Source organism: Giraffa tippelskirchi, chromosome 2, assembly GCF_054371585.1.
Source record: "Giraffa tippelskirchi isolate mGirTip1 chromosome 2, T2T-mGirTip1v1.2.pri, whole genome shotgun sequence".
NCBI lineage: Eukaryota > Metazoa > Chordata > Mammalia > Artiodactyla > Giraffidae > Giraffa > Giraffa tippelskirchi.
Window position 1 is genome coordinate 39,122,277 of NC_137276.1, and position 19,965 is coordinate 39,142,241.

The 19,965-nt window shown below is 41.1% G+C and overlaps 2 protein-coding genes and 1 long non-coding RNA gene across 28 annotated transcripts in view; 1 reads left to right on the forward strand and 2 right to left on the reverse strand.

Moving 5' to 3' along the window:
* Positions 1–4,883, reverse strand: part of FAS (Fas cell surface death receptor) — a 30,240-nt gene extending 25,357 nt beyond the window's left edge. For both annotated transcript variants that reach the window (XM_081556399.1, XM_081556391.1), the window contains exon 1: positions 4,616–4,883. In XM_081556399.1, the coding sequence (XP_081412525.1) occupies positions 4,616–4,645 (30 nt within the window). In that variant the 5' untranslated portion in view covers positions 4,646–4,883. The remainder of the gene's footprint in view (positions 1–4,615) is intronic.
* The window catches only part of ACTA2 (actin alpha 2, smooth muscle), a 54,794-nt gene continuing 38,818 nt past the window's right edge, over positions 3,990–19,965 (forward strand). For 4 of the 25 annotated variants that reach the window (XM_081556234.1, XM_081556298.1, XM_081556194.1 and 1 more), the window contains exons 1-4: positions 4,988–5,099; positions 5,975–6,091; positions 14,310–14,366; positions 15,390–15,413. Coding sequence is in view for 4 of the 25 variants with exons in the window: in XM_081556169.1 (XP_081412295.1) it covers positions 15,443–15,451 (9 nt within the window). In the remaining 21 variants the exon portion in view is untranslated. Of the gene's footprint in view, positions 4,712–4,987; positions 5,100–5,182; positions 5,695–5,974; positions 6,092–14,309; positions 14,367–15,389; positions 15,452–19,965 lie in introns of those variants that run through there. The other 21 variants (XM_081556258.1, XM_081556169.1, XM_081556308.1 and 18 more) reach the window with 11 other exon arrangements.
* LOC145532080 (uncharacterized) lies at positions 7,167–18,091 on the reverse strand. Its single transcript, XR_014072974.1, has 3 exons — positions 17,467–18,091; positions 14,284–14,393; positions 7,167–7,326 (listed from the first exon to the last, which is right to left on the reverse strand). It is a non-coding gene; the product is annotated as an uncharacterized LOC145532080 (long non-coding RNA).

Consider the following 19,965-nt stretch of genomic DNA (forward strand, 5'->3'; position numbering starts at 1 on the left):
CAACTAATATTAAAAATACATACCTGCCTATATACATTCTGTATGTGTGAAGACAATGCAGCATAGACATAATACAGTCTGGGGTGGGGACTTCCCTTGTGGTCCAGTGGCTAAGACTCCATGCTCCCAATGCAAGGGGCCTGGGCTTGATCCTGGGTCAGGGAACTATATCCCACAGGCTCCAACTAAAGATCTTGCATGCTGCAGCTAAGACCCAGTGCAGCTAAATAAATAAATATTAAAAAACAAAAACATAGTCTGGAGCAATGTAAGCCCAATTTTTGAAATCACACCTAAGACAGACATTCATATGAAAAAACAGTCCATTAGGTACAAAGGATCCTTTTGTGAAGATGGCTAAAAACCAAAGCTCAAACCTCAGCAAGGGGTGGGAACCTTATGCCACATGTTCTGAGTTCATTTTCTCTCTCTCTCTCTTTTCCAAGATCTCTGATGTCAGAAATCAAAAGTATTGACGTTTCTCACAGGTTATATTTTTATGGTGTCCCAGAACACAGAGGTGACTAAATCTACAATGTAGCATCACTTGACTATAGGACAGCCTGACATTAATGACGCCAAAAAAAGTTTATTCTAATTTCCCAAGTTTATCCCAGTTCACAGCTTAATACCTATATAGAGTAGGTTTGCTTGCTTTGCTGGGCTGAGTACATCCACCGAATGAGTTTGTAGTCAGATTGCTAATTTATAAGACTAGCCTTAATCAAAATGCATAATTTCATACAAAAGTTCTATCACCCCCCCACTTAGTGGGTCTCTAGCCAGATGTCCAATAGAGCCATGGCTCCTGTTTCCAAGTGGTCCATAGATGGGGATGGTTCAGTTGCACAAAAGCTCATTCCAAATCAAGAAGGGAACTGTGATCAAAGAGGAGAACCAGCCCACTTCCTTCTGAGGAAGGTGAAGTTAACAGTCTTACAATGATCAACTTTCTAATTCGCGTCTTACTACTCATACTCTCACATCAAAGAAAATAAAAGTAGGCAAGTACATTTGAATTATTTGTTCCTGTTTAAGACTGAATGGAACATACTCAATTGGTGTTAGGAATCCAATTACATACAAAGCAAAAGATACACTACTTTATATCATTTTTGTTTATTTATTTATTCATTTTATCTATTTCATTTAAAAGCAAAGGTCTTCCAGGAAATGAAAGGACTTATTAAGTAGTTAAATGCTGTTTTCCCACTTTTGTAAAAAGATACACACACATAGCAAAAAGAATACACTACTGTCCATTAAGGTACTTTCAATGATTCTGCAAATAATTTTTTGGTAACAAGCTATACATGTTATTACCTTTATATTATTACTTTTCATCATAAGTCAGTAAGTCTTTACTACCTATTACAAAACATGTGCTCATTTAAGGGACTTTTGGAACCCAAGGTAATTTACCAAAAGGCACTTAACTCATTAGGGGTTTTCAAGTGGGGGATTTCCTTATTCAGGTTTTTGATCATCTCTTAGAAAGTGATTACTCCTTAGCAGTTGTGGTATAGTGCTAGTAGCCTTCAGAGAGTTTCCTTTGAAATGCTGACACTTCCACTTTAAGGAACTATTTAGAAGTAAATTATTTGTTCCGTGTTCCAAAGAAACTTACTTAGTGACAACATCAAAATCCTGAGTCCTTTTTGCCTCTATCTCACTTTTCTCCTTCTGTAAACTCAGTGCAAGAATAAAAGCTTCTTTGCTAAATTAAACTCGAGTTTTGCCACTAAGGGTGGTACTTGTATTATGGAGGTGGGCAATAGAAGAGTTTTCATTCATCTAATTGAAGCTAGCAGTGAAGGCCCTGAGTATCTTCACGTATCAATTTCATTTTTGCCTCCCAATCTTGTCATCTTTTATCAATGTGTGTTTTTACATCCTGGTTGTTAATGTTTTAAATTACATTGCATAATATTATTTTATTCAACAGAATTTTCAAGTCCGCCATGAGATAAGGAAAACCTGCTCAAAACAACAATAGAAACACACAGCAACCTATTTTTTGCTTCTTAGCCTGGTTTATGGAAAAATTATTAAATTACAAATTAAACAACTGTCCTTTATTTTCTCCTCAAAACTCTCCTGTATGATTACTTTAAATACACCGGTTTCTTTTTCAGCTGCCCTCTCCTTTCCTTTGCCCATAATTCCGAAAACTCTAAGAAATAAAGGACAGGAAAATGGCTATCTAGTAATTGCCTAACCATAGACCTAAATAGTACAAAACAAAAGCTATCAGAACTATGTGCTATTAAAAGAAGCAGCAGCAGTGCTTACAGCTATTTCTCACACAAATTTCTAAAGTAACTTTGCCTTTTCTTCTGTATCCAAATGACACCCAGAAACTAAGAGAGAGAAAACTAACTTCAACAGGGAAGAAAGAAGGAAAGAGAAGCAAAAAGGTAAAGGATGGGATATTTGCTGATGATAGATCACACTGGAGATGAGAGGACTAGAGAAAGAAAGAGGCAAAAAGAAAGCATGGCCGCTCCCTCCCATCCACTTCCAGTCCACTGACATGACTCAACCAAATTTGCTTCTGTGTTCCATGTAGTCAGCACTCACACCCCGGTTTAATTGGTTTAATTTATTTGGGACTAGTAAGTAAGCCTCACTAAGTGCTAAGTCATAAAAACAAGCATTTTCTAGAGACACACAAAGTGACATAATGGTGTGGAAACTTTTTTAAAATAGAGATATGATGCTGCGCCCGTGATGGGGGCAGGGCAGGATTCTGTGTAACTAAACTGAAGAGTCATAGTAGAAAAGGGAAATAGAGGATATACTACAAAATGTAAACAGGCCTATCTAGGTGATACGGTTATATCAGATTTTTTTCTTTCTACACATCTGTATTAACACATTTTATTCAATAAACATTCACTTCTGAGGCTCTATATCATACAACAATAATAAATATGTTTAATATATATCATAGATATTATAATATGTATATACAAATAAATGTAAGTCTGCATTTGCACATATGTGTGTATGAATACATGTGCATTCTTTCAGAAAAGCAGTTTCCTTGGTGCTTTAAACAGGCACCCCTGGTAGAGACGCTATAGTATTATTATAAAAGTAAAGTGTAGCTCTGGGCTTTGATAATTTTGCTACAGTTGTTAGAATTGTTGTTCCAAGAACTCTGAGATTGTCAAAGCAACCAAGACTGCAATAAGGCAGTGGTTCATGTTAAGGAAGAATGTGATCTGAGGTTGTATAAATGGTTTCCCAACTTTGAATCTCAAATTTTCTCAAAGAAAATTTCTAAAGGAGCCCAAATATCGTACATTACTTCCAAAAGGACCAGGGAGAATTTTTTTTCCAACCATAAGACGGTTCCAGACATCGATTTTTTTTTTTTTTCCTTTTCAACTCTTGGTATCATCTGGACATAGGTGTGGTTGACACCCCCACCCCCACCCCCCAGGCTTTGGAATGGGATCTAAATTGGATTTAAATTCAGTCCTGCCTCTTACTGTTCGGACTCGACTTACATAAGCTGTCTGAACCCCATTTTCCCATCTGTAAGATGGAGATACCGCGCAGCTGCTGCGAGAACTGAGATCACACTCATAAACATTCCTATCACACTGCCTGGCACGTTGATGAGGCCCAGCAAATAAGAATCCACTTTCAGAGTTCGGAACTCAAATTAACCCCTCGAGGCCAGGGTCTTCGAACAGCCATCACCAAGCCGGGATAATCTGAGGTAGCGACTCTCCAAAAGAGGTGGGTGCGGCTTAGGCTTCTAGGCCAAGTACCGGCTGCAGAGCGCCTGCGCGGTGGCAGCAGGTACCACCGCCTGAGCAACGCGGCCAGGGTTACCTCCCGCCCCGGAGTCCAGCAAGCAATGAAAGATTTAAACAAAACAAAAAAAAAAAAAAACGGAAGAGAGAGAGAAAAAAAGGGCAAACCTGAGATAGTGACTCACACTCTCAAGGAGAGGGATTCCCGGAAGGGAAACAAACCAGTTTCTTTTTCTGTGTGGCTGTAAAAAGGTAAACAAGTCTCTTTAAGGAGCATTCAGCCCCAAGATAACGTCTTCAAGAAAGAAAAGGTCCGGTTCAAAGCCTCTGGTGTAACAACTGCCTCGAGACTGATTTATTCCCTAAAGTTGGGAAGTGTTGGAAAAACTTGTATTATCAATTTCGAGAGTGCAAGTTCTCACCGCCCCGGGGCTCACACGTTCATAGCACAGCCTTAGCGAGACATGCAAGGACTTGTCCAGAAGACCCTTTCCTGCCTCAGACGGGGCTCTCCCTGCAGCGACCCCCACACGTCCCCGGCGCCGGCCAGCCCCCTGCTCATCCCCTCGGGGCCGCAAACCGCGTTTCCAGGGAGCACCCAGAGATGTTCCGCCTGCCTCGCGGGCTCGCAGCTTCGCATCCAGCCCCAAGAAAAACGAGCCCTGGTTTCCTGCGACCTCGCCCGCAAGAGAAGTCCTAGCAGTCACGCGGAGCTAGCCCGGCAACGGCGGACCAAGTCTGCCGCCCACGCGCGCATCCCCCCGGCCGCCCCCAGAGCGCGTCCCGCGCTCCGCGCCCGCCCAGTGGCCGAGCTGGGAGAGGCCCTCGACGGGGCAGAGACGACTCACCAGTGACAAGAGAACCCAGGTCCCGGACATGGCTGTGGAGCAATCGCCGAAGTGAAGGAGCCTTTCCAACTGGCACCAGGGCGGGTTACGCACCCGGTGAGAAGTGAGCCCCGACTGGCCCCTCTCAGTGCTTCAGCCGGCCTGGGAGAGTGCTCCCCTCCCGGGCCCGCCCCGGGCGCTCACTCACGGTTACTCTCGGGACGCTTTCCTCTTTCTCCAGCAGCGTGTCTGAACACCTGTTGGTGGCTCATTTGAAAAGACCAAAAGAAACGTCCCCGGAGCCAGGGGGTGGGGGTTGGAGGAGGAAGCTTAGCTGGGGAACGCCCGGGTAGGGGAGGGCGCCTTTGATTCTGCAACCCTGCGCCTGGAGTTGGGGGTGGGGAGGGGTGTTGAACGGGGAGCGGGGAAAGAGCCAGCGTTTGTTGCCCAAGCGAGCATTCCCTGTTGGGACATTTCCGCAGTCGACTGGCATGCTCGGGTTCAGGTGAGGATCCTGAGAACGGGCCCCATGTCCTTTCTAAACTCTTCTGCACTTTCAGCTGGGGAGGCTGGGGAGGACTGAAGTGCAGAGAGCACACGTCTTGCTCAGAGCAGGAGCCTCGGCTGACTGCTGGGATTCTCAGAGCAGACCCAGCGTTGGCTCAGCTCCGTGTGCCGTGGTGGCGACGTTAGAGGCTCACAGGAACCCCGGACTAGCGTCTGTAGTGGCAGTTCTCCAAGGAAGAGGTTCAGACGTTGTGCTGTGGGAGATTCCCAAGAGGGAGGACCCTTTATATTTTATTCTCACGATGAGTACAAAGCTAACTCCTAAGACAAATCACACAGCTCCAGCTATGTGATTAAAAGCTTACAATTACTTTCCCTCCTTTGTTACTCATTATTTCCTGGCCAATTTTCTTCATTAAAAAAAAGTATACTTTAGTGCTTTAGTTAACAGCTCGAAGTCACTATTGTTTTGGAAAAGTTGATCTGTCCGGTTAGCCAGTTTTGCAACAGTTTTACAGAAGAAGGTTTGTATAATGACATCCTTCATGAGCGTGATTCTGAAAGTAGTTGGTAAGCTGGGAACCGGTGAAATGGTAAGTATTTCTCTGGCATCCTCCACTAAGCTCTGCACCTGCATGCACTCTGTTGTCCATCTTCCCTGTTGGCTGTATCCCATTAGGAACACTCTCCTTTCCCTCCCTTTGCCTGGCTCATTCCTCATCCATCCAGATTCCTCTCTGAAGACATTTTCAAGACATTTTCGTCTGGGAGATCTTCCTGGCTCCCATCTCAAGCTTAGGAGCTAAATGCTTTCCTCCTAAATGCTTTCCCTCTCATTGTTTTCTGCTCTGCACTCATGGTCCTGTCTTACAGGTGTGGATTTACCTGTCCCCAGCTTCACTGCCCAGCAGATTGTTAGTGCTATGAAGAAGATCCTAGCTGGCCAGTCCTGCTCCTACAGTTCGCAACCCAAAACAGACACAGAAAGAGGTGAATGGTGAAAGGTTGGGGGAAGGGGTGTAGAGGGGCTGGCATATGGAAACTCTGTATTATCTTTGCAACTTTTCTGTAAATCTAAAACTATTCTGAAATTAGAAGTTTATTGAAATAAAAAAATCATAAGAAGAAAGGCAAGAAAGGAGAGAGGAAGGAGGGGAGGAGAGCGAGACAATTGACGAAATCAGCATCTCTTGAGAGTGAATCTAAGTCAACAACTTTCACAAATGGTTCTTCCTTACCTAATATTTGCCATTTTAGCCCGGTGAGATGGCTAATTATTATATTTACTTTATAAAGAATTGTAGCCGAAAAAGTTTAAGCAACATTGACAGTTTGATTAGTTAGTAAATAGTAGATCCAGGAATTAAACTTAGATATTCTTGCTCCTGAGTCCTTGCTCTTTCTAACTCCCCTCAAACCTCCCCCACCCCACACACACACCTAACCCTTAAGTTTAATGAAATAGTAATAGGTACTTTGTGGGAAGAAATGTGTTCCATGATCAAATGATTTTAGAAAATTCTGGGTTAATTTAAACAGGTCTCCTAATCTAAGAGTTCTCTGAGCCCTCAATATGCTAATATGCATTCTGACTGTCTAAGAGGGGACTGTGATCTATACTGTTCCCCAGCCTTCTTTGTCTTCTTTATGGAGTTCTTTGAAGAACACCTACTGAATGAACACCTTATGAATGCTGGTGTTCTGGAAGAAACAGTTCAGACATCTTTAACAGTTAATTTTAACAACACATTTTTACAGGCCTTCAAGGGCAAAGACATACAATTTTAATAATAGAGTTTCAGGCACTCTACCAGGTGTGGGAGACACTTTGGACAACCATTCTGATTTTAATCAAACCACACCATGTAAGTTAAAGCCTACTGCCTCTACTCTAAAGAAATCCTTGCCATTGAACATTTCATTCTGAATAACATTTAAACATATGTCTACTTATTTTAAAAAGCTGGGAGGAAGAAAATCCCCTATACCCTTTTACTACCAAGGCTTTTTATTTCTTATCCCCTAATGTTTTAAAATTTTTATCAACAAAATTTCTCTTACTAAATAGCAGCAAATTGATTTTAATAATCCCCATTTGTAGTGTACATTCATGATTCTTTATTCTACATCTTCTCCCCTTCTTCCTGGTAACAACATCTTCCAAGTTGCCTTTGTTCCTCTTCTGTCTTCTTAGCTATTGACGTGGTTGCATTAGTCAGGGTTATCTAGAAAAACAAAGCCAATAGGATACATACAGATTAGCCATAGATACCAAGATTTATATAGCTATATCTATCTATCTATTTTTACGTAGACCTATATATAAACACACAGAGAGAGAAAGATGTGTTGTAAGGGATTGTTTTATGTGATTATGTAGGCTGACAAGTCCAAAATGTGCCAGATAGGCTAGTAGGCTGGAGACCCAAGGGAGATTTGCAAAGGCCATCTGCTGGCAAAATTCCCTGTCTTTCAAGAGAGGTCAGTCCTTTTCTTAGGGCCTTCAACTGATGGGATGAGGCCCACCCATACATGGAGGGCAACTGCTTTACTCAAAGTCTCCTGATTTAAATATCCGTCCCATCTAAGAAATACACCTAGAAACACCTGGAAAAGTACCAAATCTTTGGATCCTGTGGCCTAGTCAAGGTGACACATATGATTAATCATCGCAGCGGCAGTGACACCAATCCCAGAGTCTGTGTGTGTATGTAAAGAGGGGGAGAGGAAGACAAGGAACCCCACTTGGCTAATGCAACCAGCACATCACATTCTGTTGTGAGCTTTCCAGGAAACAGTGGGACACGAGCTCTTTTTCTTTTTTCCACTGTATTTGAAGTGGAAATATTTGCGGTTCAGAACTGATGAGGTTGCTCCTGCCAGAGCTGAAGGCAGAGTCAACCCACAATGAGAAGAAACCACACTGAAGGGCCAAGCCTGATAGTGTCGCCTGAGTCCGGAATCGACTTAGTCCTGAAATCGAAAATTAGACTACCCACAGTTACCCAGCTCAATACAGTCTCAATGTTTGCTTAAGCCACAGTCTTACAGCTAAAAAGAGACTGAACAAGTAGGTCATCAGAGCTTATAATCGGCATAAGAAATTCTCTGTTGTCAAAATCAGTTGTTACAAATAGACTGTTACAGTTTCAGTAAGGACGATGGATGGTCTTAAACAAGCCTGTAAAGATGGCTGAAGATCTAGGAATGTCACTTCTACCAAAGAATCTTTCTGTCACTAGAGGGTGCCAGATACCACTTCAGCCAACCGATGAAGCAACTTGAACAAGGTTTTGATTCATCAGTAAAAATATATTTGGGTTCTTGGGAAATGGAAGAAAGAAAAGAGAATCTGTGAACTGATTATCTAGACATTTTCATCTACATGAGAACATTCTTCCTGGATTAAAGACACAATGTTTACAAAGCCCCTAGCACATTCAATAAATACTACTTTATCATTGCTCTTCCTAAATGAGGTGTGGTCACAGGACAGGTTGCTAATTGGGGTCACAGTTCAGGTGGAAAGAAAGACAAGTTTAGTAGCTTACAACCGCTTTCCTGTGAATACTTCCTGTATGAGTGTGATCATGGCCCGAAGGTACAGCCCAAGGAAAATACTTGGAGCCTGGCAGACAGAGGCTGGAAAGCTTGGCCACTGGGATATGGAGCAAGTTCCTCAATCTCCCAATGTCTTCTGCCTTGAAACCTGATATATCATCCTACCTCTTGAGCAAGAACTTGAAAAAGACAGTGGATTAAAGAGCATGTATTTGTTTAATATTTATTGACTGATTTGTTGGAAAAGACTCTTGAGAGTCCCTTGGACTGCAAGAAGATCCAACCAGTCCATCCTAAAGGAGATCAGTCCTGCGTATTCATTGGAAGGACTGATGTTGAAGCTGAAACTCCAATACTTTGGCCACCTGATGCGAAGAGTTGACTCAGTGGAAAAGACCCTAATGCTGGGAAGGACTGGGGGCAGGAGGAGAAGGGGACGACAGAGGATGAGATGGTTGGATGGCATCACCGACTCAATGGACATGGGTTTGGGTGGACTCCGGGAGTTGGTGATGGACAGGGAGGCCTGGCGTGCTGCGATTCATGGGGTCGCAGAGAGTCGGACACGACTGAGCGACTGAACTGAACTGATAGAGTCAGGTCTTCAGTTGCAGCCCACAGGATCTTTTTTGCAGCATGCAGGCTTCTCCAGTTGCAGCACACGGACTCCAGAGACAGCTTAGTAGTTGCGGCATGCAGGCTCAGTAAATATAAAGCATGTAGGATCTTAGTTCCCTGTGTGCATGCTCAGTTGCTAAGTTGTGTCTGACTCTTTGTGACCCCATGGGCTATAGCCCACCAGGTTCCTCTGTCCATGGGATTTCCTAGGCAAGAATACTGGAATGGGATGCTATTTCTTTCTCCAGGGGATCTTCCCGACCCAGGGATTTAACTCTCATCTCTTGCATTGGCAGATGGATTCTTAACCATTGAGCCAACAGGGAAGTCCCTAAAGACTAGTGGTTAAGATGCAGAGTGTACTCTGAGCAGCAAGTAGTTGAAGAAAACAGTTCTTTTGTAGGTCCTGGTTTTGTAATCCAGTTGGACACTCCTTCCCTGAGTGCCCTGAAAGCGCAGATTTTCTATGAATCCACACACCAGAAGTGGGCCCATCCAAGGTGTTCCAAACCACACATGAAAAGATAGGGGCCACTTTTCAAGAAGAGCTAATCTGGGGCAGATGAGATTTAAGGCTTATCTTGAGGCAATATTTCTTAAGCCTCAGTCTACCTTTTGCTATTTCTGCGGTCCACTTGTACTTTCATTTAACATATATATATATATATATATTATATAAAGTCAACTTGCATTGTTTCTTAAGTAATTTATTTTTAAAATAACATATTACATTGTATTCCTGCCCTGCAGATAGAGTCATCAGTACCAACTTTTCTACCTTCCATATATATGTGTCAATACATGGTATTTGTTTTTCTCTTTCTGATTTACTTCTCTCTGTACAAAGACGATGTAGAGAATGGACTTATGGACACAGCGACGGTGTGTATGTGTGTGTGATGAATTAGGAGATCAGGATTGACATACATATACTACCATGTGTAAGATAGACGGCTACTGGGAAGTTGCTGTATAGCACAGGGAGTTTAGTTGGGCTCTCCAAGAGGGGTGGGATAGGGGTGGGGTGGGAGGAATGCTCAAGAAGGAGGGGACTTATGTATAAGTATAGCTGATTCATGTTGTTGTACAGGAGAAACCAACACAACATTATAAAGCAATTATACTCCAATTAAAAAATAAATTAAAAAATAGATGTTATAGATATTTTAAAAAAAAAGCATTACATTGTAAACGTAAATGGAAAATCAGCATTCATTACCAAAGATAGAAAGTATCTGCAAAAATAACTATTGAAACAAAATAGTTGCCTTCATATCACTAAAAATGTTTCCCAAACCACCAGTGGTAAGGATACTGAAAAGGTTGACGTAAGGGATGAAAGTTTTAGCCTTCCTCTCTGCCTTGAAAATGACCACCAGAAAAAAGACCAGCAAACCTGGGTAATATCAACATCTGAGATGTCCGAGCAGCATGGAGTTAGGGGCAGTCATTGCCTCTTAAGCCGCACCTAGTGATGGAAGGATGAGATTGGGGGAAACCCTGTGCCAAGGCCCAAGCCTTTCCCGTTAGAACAGGCTAAGTGACAGCTCAAGGGAGATGACGGATGAGAGATAAAAGAGGGTTACAGAGAGTCTTGTAAAGCTAGAGACAGAATGCGGAGTAAGGTATTAGGAAAGAGAGGAGAGGGGAACAGTAGGCTAATTTAGAGCACAGAGCACACGAAGAGGACGTAGATGGTTTTCTGCAGAAGGTGGCCTTCGTCAACTAATACAGAAGAGTGAGGAGGATAGGCCCATGGATTTATTTATTTTTTTTTTAAAATAAATGTATTTATTTTAGTTGGGGGCTAATTACTTTACAATATTGTAGTAGTTTTTGCCATACATTGACATGAATCAGCCATGGGTTTACATGTGTTCCCCTTCCTGGACCCCCCTCCCACCTCCCTCCCCATCCCATCCCTCTGGGTCATCCCATTGCCCCAGCCCTGAGCATTTGTCTCATGCATTGAACATGGAATGGTGTTCTGTTTCACATATGATAATATACATGTTTCAATGCTATTCTCCCAGAACGTCCCACCCTCACCTTCTCCCTCAGAGTCCATAATACTGTTCTATGCATCTGTGTCTCTTATTCTGTCTCGCATATAGGGTTATCGTTACCATCTTTCAAATTCCATATATATGCATTAGTATACTGTATTGTTGTTTTTCTTTCTGGCTTACTTCACTCTGTATAATGGGCTCCAGTTTCATCCATCTCAATAGAACCGATTCAAATGTATTTTTTTTAATGGCTGAGTAATATTCCATTGTGTATATGTACCACAGCTTCCTTATCCATTCGTCTGCTGATGGACATCTAGGTTGCTTCCATGTCCTGGCTATTGTAAACAGTGCTGCGATGAACATTGGGGTACACGCGTCTCTTTCAATTCTGGTTTCCTCAGTGTGTATGCCCAGCAGTGGGATTGCTGGGTCATATGGCAGTTCTATTCCCAGTTTTTTAAGGAATCTCCACACTGTTTTCCATAGTGGCTGTACTAGTTTGCATTCCCACTAACAGTGTAAGAGGGTTCCCTTTTCTCCACACCCTCTCCAGCATTTATTGCTTGTAGACTTTTGGATAGCAGCCATTCTGACTGGTGTGAAATGGTACCTCATTGTGGTTTTGATTTGCATTTCTGTAATAATGAGTGATGTTGAGCATCTTTTCATGTGTTTGTTAGCCATCTGTATGTCTTCTTTGGAGAAATGTCTGTTTAGTTCTTTGGCCCATTTTTTGATTGGGTCGTTTATTTTTCTGGAACTCAGCTACAAGAGTTGCTTGTATATTTTTGAGATTAATTGTTTGTCTGTTGCTTAATTTGCTATTATTTTCTCCCATTCTGAAGGCTGTCTTTTCACCTTGCTTATAGTTTCCTTTGTTGTGCAAAAGCTTTTAATTTTAATGAGGTCTCATTTGTTTATTTTTGCTTTTATTTCCAATATTCTGGGAGGTGGGTCATGGAGGATCCTGCTGTGATTTATGTCGGAGAGTGTTTTGCCTATGTTTTCCTCTAGGAGTTTTATAGTTTCTGGTCTTACGTTTAGATCTTTAATCCATTTTGAGTTTATTTTCGTGTATGGTGTTAGGAAGTGTTCTAGTTTCATTCTTTTACAAGTGGTTGACCAGTTTTCCCAGCACCACTTGTTAAAGAGATTGTCTTTTCTCCATTGTATATTCTTGCCTCCTTTGTCAAAGATAAGGTGTCCATAGGTGCGTGGGTTTATCTCTGGGCTTTCTATAGAAATACAAAGGATCATAAGAGACTACTACCAACAGCTATATGTGAATAAAATGGACAACTTGGAAGAAATGGACAAATTCTTAGAAAAGTATAACTTTCCAAAACTGAACCAGGAAGAAATAGAAGATCTTAACAGACCCATCACAAGCACGGAAATCGAAACTGTAATCAGAAATCTTCCAGCAAACAAAAGCCCAGGACCAGATGGCTTCACAGCGGAATTCTACCAAAAATTTAGAGAAGAACTAACACCTATCCTACTCAAACTCTTCCAGAAAATTGCAGAAGATGGTAAACTTCCAAACTCATTCTATGAGGCCACCATACCCTAATTCCAAAACCAGACAAAGATGTCACAAAAAAAGAAAACTACAGGCCAATATCACCGATGAACATAGATGCAAAAATCCTTAATAAAATTCTAGCAAACAGAATCCAACATCATATTAAAAACATCATACATCATGACCAAGTGGGCTTTATCCCAGGAATGCCAGGTTTCTTTAACATCCGCAAATCAATCAATGTAATACACCACATTAACAAATTGAAAGATAAAAACCATATGATTATCTCAATAGATGCAGAAAAAGCCTTTGACAAAATTCGACATCCATTTATGATAAAAACCTTCCAGAAAGCAGGAATAGAAGGAACATACCTCAACATAATAAAAGCTATATATGACAAACCCACAGCAAACATTATCCTCAGTGGTGAAAAATTGAAAGCATTTCCCCTAAAGTCAGGAACAAGGCAAGGATGCCCACTTTCACCACTACTATTCAACATAGTTTTAGAAGTTTTGGCCAGAGCAATCAGAGGGGAAAAAGAAATAAAAGGAATACAGATAGGAAAAGAAGAAGTGAAACTCTCACTGTTTGCAGATGACATGATCCTCTACATAGAAAACCCTAAAGATTCTACCAGAAAATTACTAGAGCTAATCAATGAATATAGTAAAGTTGCAGGATATAAAATTAACACACAGAAATCTCTTGCATTCCTATACTCCAATAATGAGAAAACAGAGAAATTAAGGAAACAATACCATTCACCATTGCAACAAAAAGAATAAAATACTTAGGAATATATCTACCTAAAGAAACAAAAGACTTATATATAGAAAACTATAAAACACTGATGAAAGAAATCAAAGAGGACACAAACAGATGGAGAAATATACCGTGTTCATGGATTGGAAGAATTAATATAGTGAAAATGAGTATACTACCCAAAGCAATCTATAGATTCAGTGCAATCCCTATCAAGCTACCAATGGTATTTTTCACAGAACTAGAACAAATCATTTCACAATTTGTATGGAAATATAAGAAACCTCGAATAGCCAAAGCAATCTTGAGAAAGAAGAGTGGAATTGGAGGAATCAACCTGCCTGACTTCAGGCTCTACTACAAAGCCACAGTCATCAAGACAGTATGGTACTTGCACAAAGATAGAAATATAGATCAAATGCCCATGGATTTAAATCCTAGTTCAGTTCCTTCACTAGCTGTGGGAAGCTTTGCATAATATTTAACCTCTCAGCCTCAATTTTCTCACCTGGTAAATCTAAGCACTTTCAGCGTAATGCTTTGCTTGGGAGCCGGTCTTGTATTTTGCAACTTGATTTAACTTTTGCGGTGTGCAAATGTCCTCTCAAAACCTCTTGGATTGCTAGCACCTTTTATGGGTGACAACATACATGGGCTGGTCCCAAAGTTATCACCATCAGTGTCCTTTTACTTACCTGTACTGCTTTTCCTTCTTCACTAGGTTGGAGAGCATAAGCATGGCCTGCAGCCCCTCATCTCGGCTTCTCCACGTAGGAAGGTATATTTTAAACTTTCTGGAAAAGAACTAAAAAGAAATCATTGGCTCAGATTTTTTGATCCCATGATCATCTGTTGTTGGCTCTGATCAGATCTCTTCATATGTGACTTGACTACTTAGACTGGCCCAAAGGTTTCATTAAGAACCAAATGTAAATTACATGCCCAGTTCATGCCATGTCCATAGTTCCTTTGCTGGTTCAAGTCTATCAAACGGGTATTGACGAAAAACAAAGATCTTAGTAACTTGCTTTGTGGTATGCCTCAATGATTATGATCAAGTTGTTCAAACCCATAATGAGACGTGCCCAAAAAGGAAGGATGTCATAGATAAACTATTTAAAATAGTTTTAAATTTCTAAGCATCCTCTTCTCCTATACACACACCACCCTCTGGGAAGGATGGTTCTTTAGAAGACTCTCTCCCGTGTTGTAGTGGTTATGAGTCTGCTGCACTTTGGAGAGGCTGGGACTGAGCAAAGACCCAAAGCAAGCATCTTCCACTCACCTGGCTGTAAAGTCTTGGAAATTCCAAGTCATCCAAGGGGCTTATCAATACTCTTTAAGGTTTTTCTTCAAATTTATTTTAATTTAAACCATGGAAATATGTTGGGAAGAATTGTTTAAAGAGAAAAGGAACTGTGAAATCCAACAAAACTAAGGCATTATTCATAATAATATCTGATAATATTAAAATGTCTAATGCTTAATAATAACTAATCTTGACACAGACATTTGTGTGTTCTTTGCATTCATACTAACTCATTTAAGCCTCGTAACTTAAAGTAGATCCTGTAGGTCCATGAAGTAGGTTCCGTTAGCATCTCGTTTCAGATATAAGAAACTTGTTGCAGCAGCTTACCCAAAGTCACCTGGTTATAAAGTGGCTGAGGTGAAGTTCTAAAATCCAGGCTGAATCTACTCTAAGGAAGTACAGAACCTGATTGTTTTGTTGTTCTGTTGAGCACATGGTTTCTGGTTGATTACTGTCATACTTTAATCGTTTTATTTTCTTAAATTACAGGTTTATTTCCTAAGATTTCACGAGGTAAGGGAACTCTTTATTGCACCGAGCAAATGTATCAGGTAAGAAATGTTGCTGTTTATATCCACTCACTCCTAATTATCATAGCTCTTGTCCATGTTAATTGGATTGAAGTGATGACTGTAATGATTAAGATTATGTGGCCATAACTCCACATTCTCAGTGCTTTCCAAATCTTAATATAGAGATAAATCACCTGGTGATTTTATTAAAGTTCAGGGTTTGATGTAGTAGGTCTGAAGAGAAGCAAGAGATTCTGCATTTCTCATATGCACACCCCTGATGTGGATGGCACATCTGGAGAGGAGCCTTGGGTTGTCAAGGTAACCAGCTCAGAGAAACTAGCCATTGATCCAGCTCATACAGATACAGACAAGATGACCCCACTTTTAACATTTTGACCAACTGTATTATTATTTGAGGATTTCTTTCATGGTATTAGGTAGGGAATGTAGGGATATCAACAAATTAAATAATGTCATAATAAACATATTTTTATCCAGTTTCCATTTAGCTTATTATTATACTCCCTAGGCCAAATTTTCACTTAGCAGAAACAAGCCTTCTCTGACTACATAAATAAATCCTTCCTATCAAGAAAAATAAGGGGGAATAAACTTAGTTCATTTTCAAACACACTGAACTTTTATTTCCGTGAATGGAAAGAAAACTGGCTAGAAGCCTGCTGATCCCCTCAGCCAATCAGAATAACGTGACCATAAATGTCCATGAATTCCCCCCTCAGGGAATCTCTGCCTTCTTTATTTCTGTCATGGGGACATGTATCTTACAGTTCTGTGCACGTACTCTGCCTTTTATGTCTTACTTTCCCCTTCTCCAAAAACAAATAAATAAATAAATAACCCACAGTGGATCTCTCATGTAGAAATTTTTTTATGTTAAGCTTACTGCATGTACAGCTTTTGATTATCTTTCAATGATAGTATCTAACACATTTATTTAGAGCATTTAATATGAGCCAGGTACTATGCTAAGGGCTATAAATATCATGTCATTTAATGCCCATAAAAATCCTGAGAGATAGATCTTCTTATACCCATTATATAGATGCAATAAGGTGAGGCCCCAAGTGGTTAAAAATCTTACTCTAGTCACACAACAAGTAAATTGTAGGGCTGGGATGTGAACCAAACAATTGTTTCTTGCATTTAACCATGTGCTTTCTTCTTCCTGAACCAGCACAGATTAGTTGATTGAGCATTCACTATGCGTTAGATCCTTTTACATATATTATCTCATTTAATTCTCCTACCCACATCTACAAGGAAAGACTAACTTTTCTTATTCACATAAACAGGTATCTTGATGAAGTTCCTAAGATAAGTAAGGAACTCAAGTCTGTTGTTGTTGTTGAATTGCTAAGTCATGTCTGACTCTCTGTGATCCCTTGGATTGAAGCATGCTAAGCTTCCCTGTCCTCCTCTGTCTCCTGGAGTTTGCTCAAGTTCATGTCCACTGAACTCAGATTTGTCTGACTCTAAAGTCTGTGCTCTGTCTTTGCCCAATATCTTGATATTTCCTACCTTTTTAGTGAATGAGAGTTTGTCTCTTGCTTTCTTTTGATATAGCACCAATCTGAAACCTTTTCATATACCAGAGCATAGACTAGGATGTATATTCTCTGGCTCTGGAGCTCTTTCTGGAAGGGTCTGAAATACCTGGCCTAACTTTTCCCTAGTCTTTTCCCCATCTCACCTTTCCTTTCTCATAGTCCCCTCTTCCTGTGACCTCATGTCTGCCACCCCCATCCATCTTCTTTGTGGTCTTACTAACAATGGCAACATTGGATGGGAATTGGAAAATGTCCCTCCCTTACCCTCCCTTGGGGCTTTCCCACCCCCTAGGATTGCATTTCTTCATTTTTCTTTCTTTAGATACTAGTCTAGCCCTCGTTCAAAACAGAATTTCCTCTCTACTTTTCATGTTGTGAATATAGAGAAAGTTCATAAACCACAATGACGAAGGATAAAGCATTGGCCAATTTCTTCAGAAAAAGTATTTCCTCTCTCAGCCCAATGATTGACACATTACTAACCTTTAGCCAAGAGTTTAACTTCACTGTGAAAGAGACAGTTGCTCAGTCGTGTCTGACTCTTTGTGACCCCATGGACTACACAATCCATGGAATTCTCCAGGCCAGAATACTGGAGTGGGTAGCCGTTCTTTTCTCCAGGGATCTTCCCAACCCAGGGGTCAAACTCAGGTCTCCTGCATTGCCGGTGGATTCTATAGCAGCTGAGCCACCAGGGAAGCCCACTAGGAAGTGCTTTATGCGCAATCTCATGTAATTCTAACATAATCTCAGTATGTAAGATTGTGCTCATTTTACAAATTAAGAACCTTTGGCTTGATGAATTTAGGTTATTTGCCTGAGTTACACACGCCAGTATATGGTAGATCTAGGTTAGAACACAGGTCTCAGGTCTCCTAAGTTACCCCTCCATCAACTAACCCCACTCCCTCTTTGATGATGTATTGCCTTTGCCCTTTGCTAACACTGACTTCCTGGCAGTCAGCCTCCCCATGCCCTGTCCCCAACCTCTCATCCAAACTGCCTATCTGGAAGGACCCTCTTCCTCCACTTTGACCCTCCAAATCCCACTTCTCACAGATGGCAGAATTTAAAACTCTAGCCTTCCCTGACTTTCTTTACCCATTGTGACCTTTCAGAACATAGAACTTTCTCACCACTTTTGAAGAGTGAATGATATTGAGATGCATATTTGGAATCTGTGAAAATCATCTTTTAAAACAAAACCACATTTCGGATAAATCTTGATCAATGTGGGACTGAACTACCCCAGCCCGATTCACCTTTGCCTTAGAAATGCACTTGACTTTATTTAGCACCAGATACATTGCTAAATCAGAAAACAAGTTACTTGAGAGAAGAGCATCCTTTACTACTGTCTTTGAATGGAGGCTTTGAACTTAAGTCTGGATCCCAACAATCTCCTTAATTAGATGAATATCTATGAGTATCTGCTTTGTGGCATGGGCTGTACTAAGCCTTGGGAATAGCAGTGAGTTGAACAGGTGTGGTCCCTGCCTTAACGGATTTTACAGAATGATTGTAATTGTCAACCCCGACTCCTCTTGCCTGAGAAACATTTATCTCCTTCGGTTCACCAGACACCTCTCTTCTGGTCCTCTTCCTTCCCTTCCATCTTCACCCTGGTTATGCTTGACCTCCTGCTACTCTCCTCAGCATTTGTTCCCCTCACTTTCTCAAAGATGCCCTAAAGCTTTGACCATCCCCTCTTTCCAGATGACTTTCAAATCTCCCCCTCTTTCTCCCACTTAGGTTTACCTTCCCATTGCACTATTTTAATTCCTTCTCATTTTCCACTTATCACCTCAAACTGTTCATTTGTCTAAAACTGAGCTCTTTGATTTTCATCCAGACCACAAGGGTGAGGAAATTGAAAGCAGTAAACAAAATATAAAAGTCAAATTTCAAGTGGAAACAAGCCCACAATTAGTCTTTGGGCCCATTTGGCCGTGCTCAGAACCCACAGACTTTGCAGCTGTGTTTTGCTTCTTCTGCCTGTTAGTTTCTGTAATTAGATTGGAAGCTCCTTAAAAGTAGGAAGTGTAACTTTTACTATTCCGTATTGTCAGGGTCTACCCTCAAAGTCTCCTAGGCACTTTCTACTGTTTGAGGAGGTATGTGGTGAGGATGCAGACACTGGAAATGGCTTCAGCTGTTTCTGTACAGACTCACCTGTCACTTGATTGTGGAGTCAGGACCAAATGGCTAGCAAATTATAAGGCCAAACACCTACAATCTTTTCTGATTGAACGAGGTTTTAATTTTGCCCTGATTTTTTATAAAAAGATCAAAAGAATTATATCCATGCTGTCCTTCCCCAAAGTTCAGGGCTTTGAGACGTGTTAAGATAAACAACAATGTCATCATCCACAAAAGAAAAGCAGAGGGACAGAGAGGAAGAGAGAGATGCCTCAGCTTGAGACTATTAAGTTCTCTTTCCCATTCTTTGCTATGGTGATGACTGCTACACAAACCAGAGTTTAGTATCATCTCTAGATGAGTAGCATACGTTTTCAGGGGTCATGACAATTACTTGGCCAGACTTGCCTCTCTCCTGGATGCTGGCATCTTCTCCTCCTGAACTTGAACATCCCTCTTTGAAGTCAGCAGGAATCTGTCTGTGATGAATCACAAGGCCTGGCTTCCTTAGGAGCCAGAGCTGCCAAACCTCCCTGCTGCAGAGCCTGGAAACTCACTGACCCCGTTTTTTTTTTTTTCTTCCCTTTATTCTCAGCTCTCATCTCCCTCTCTCTGCACCCCTCCCCCCGCACACACACCAGTGCAGCCCATTAGAACTGGCTTAATAACAGCTAAAGAATCTATCGCTTCAATTGTGCTTGTTTTTCTCTGTTTTCCAGGGTTTTAGACGGTGGACCATGTTCCTAAACATAAAATAGTATGTTTTTTTTTTTTCTTTTTCCTCACCAGTGCCCATTTTTTGGATGCACATTTTATTTTTCTCTTTACTCTGCCTCTGGTCAT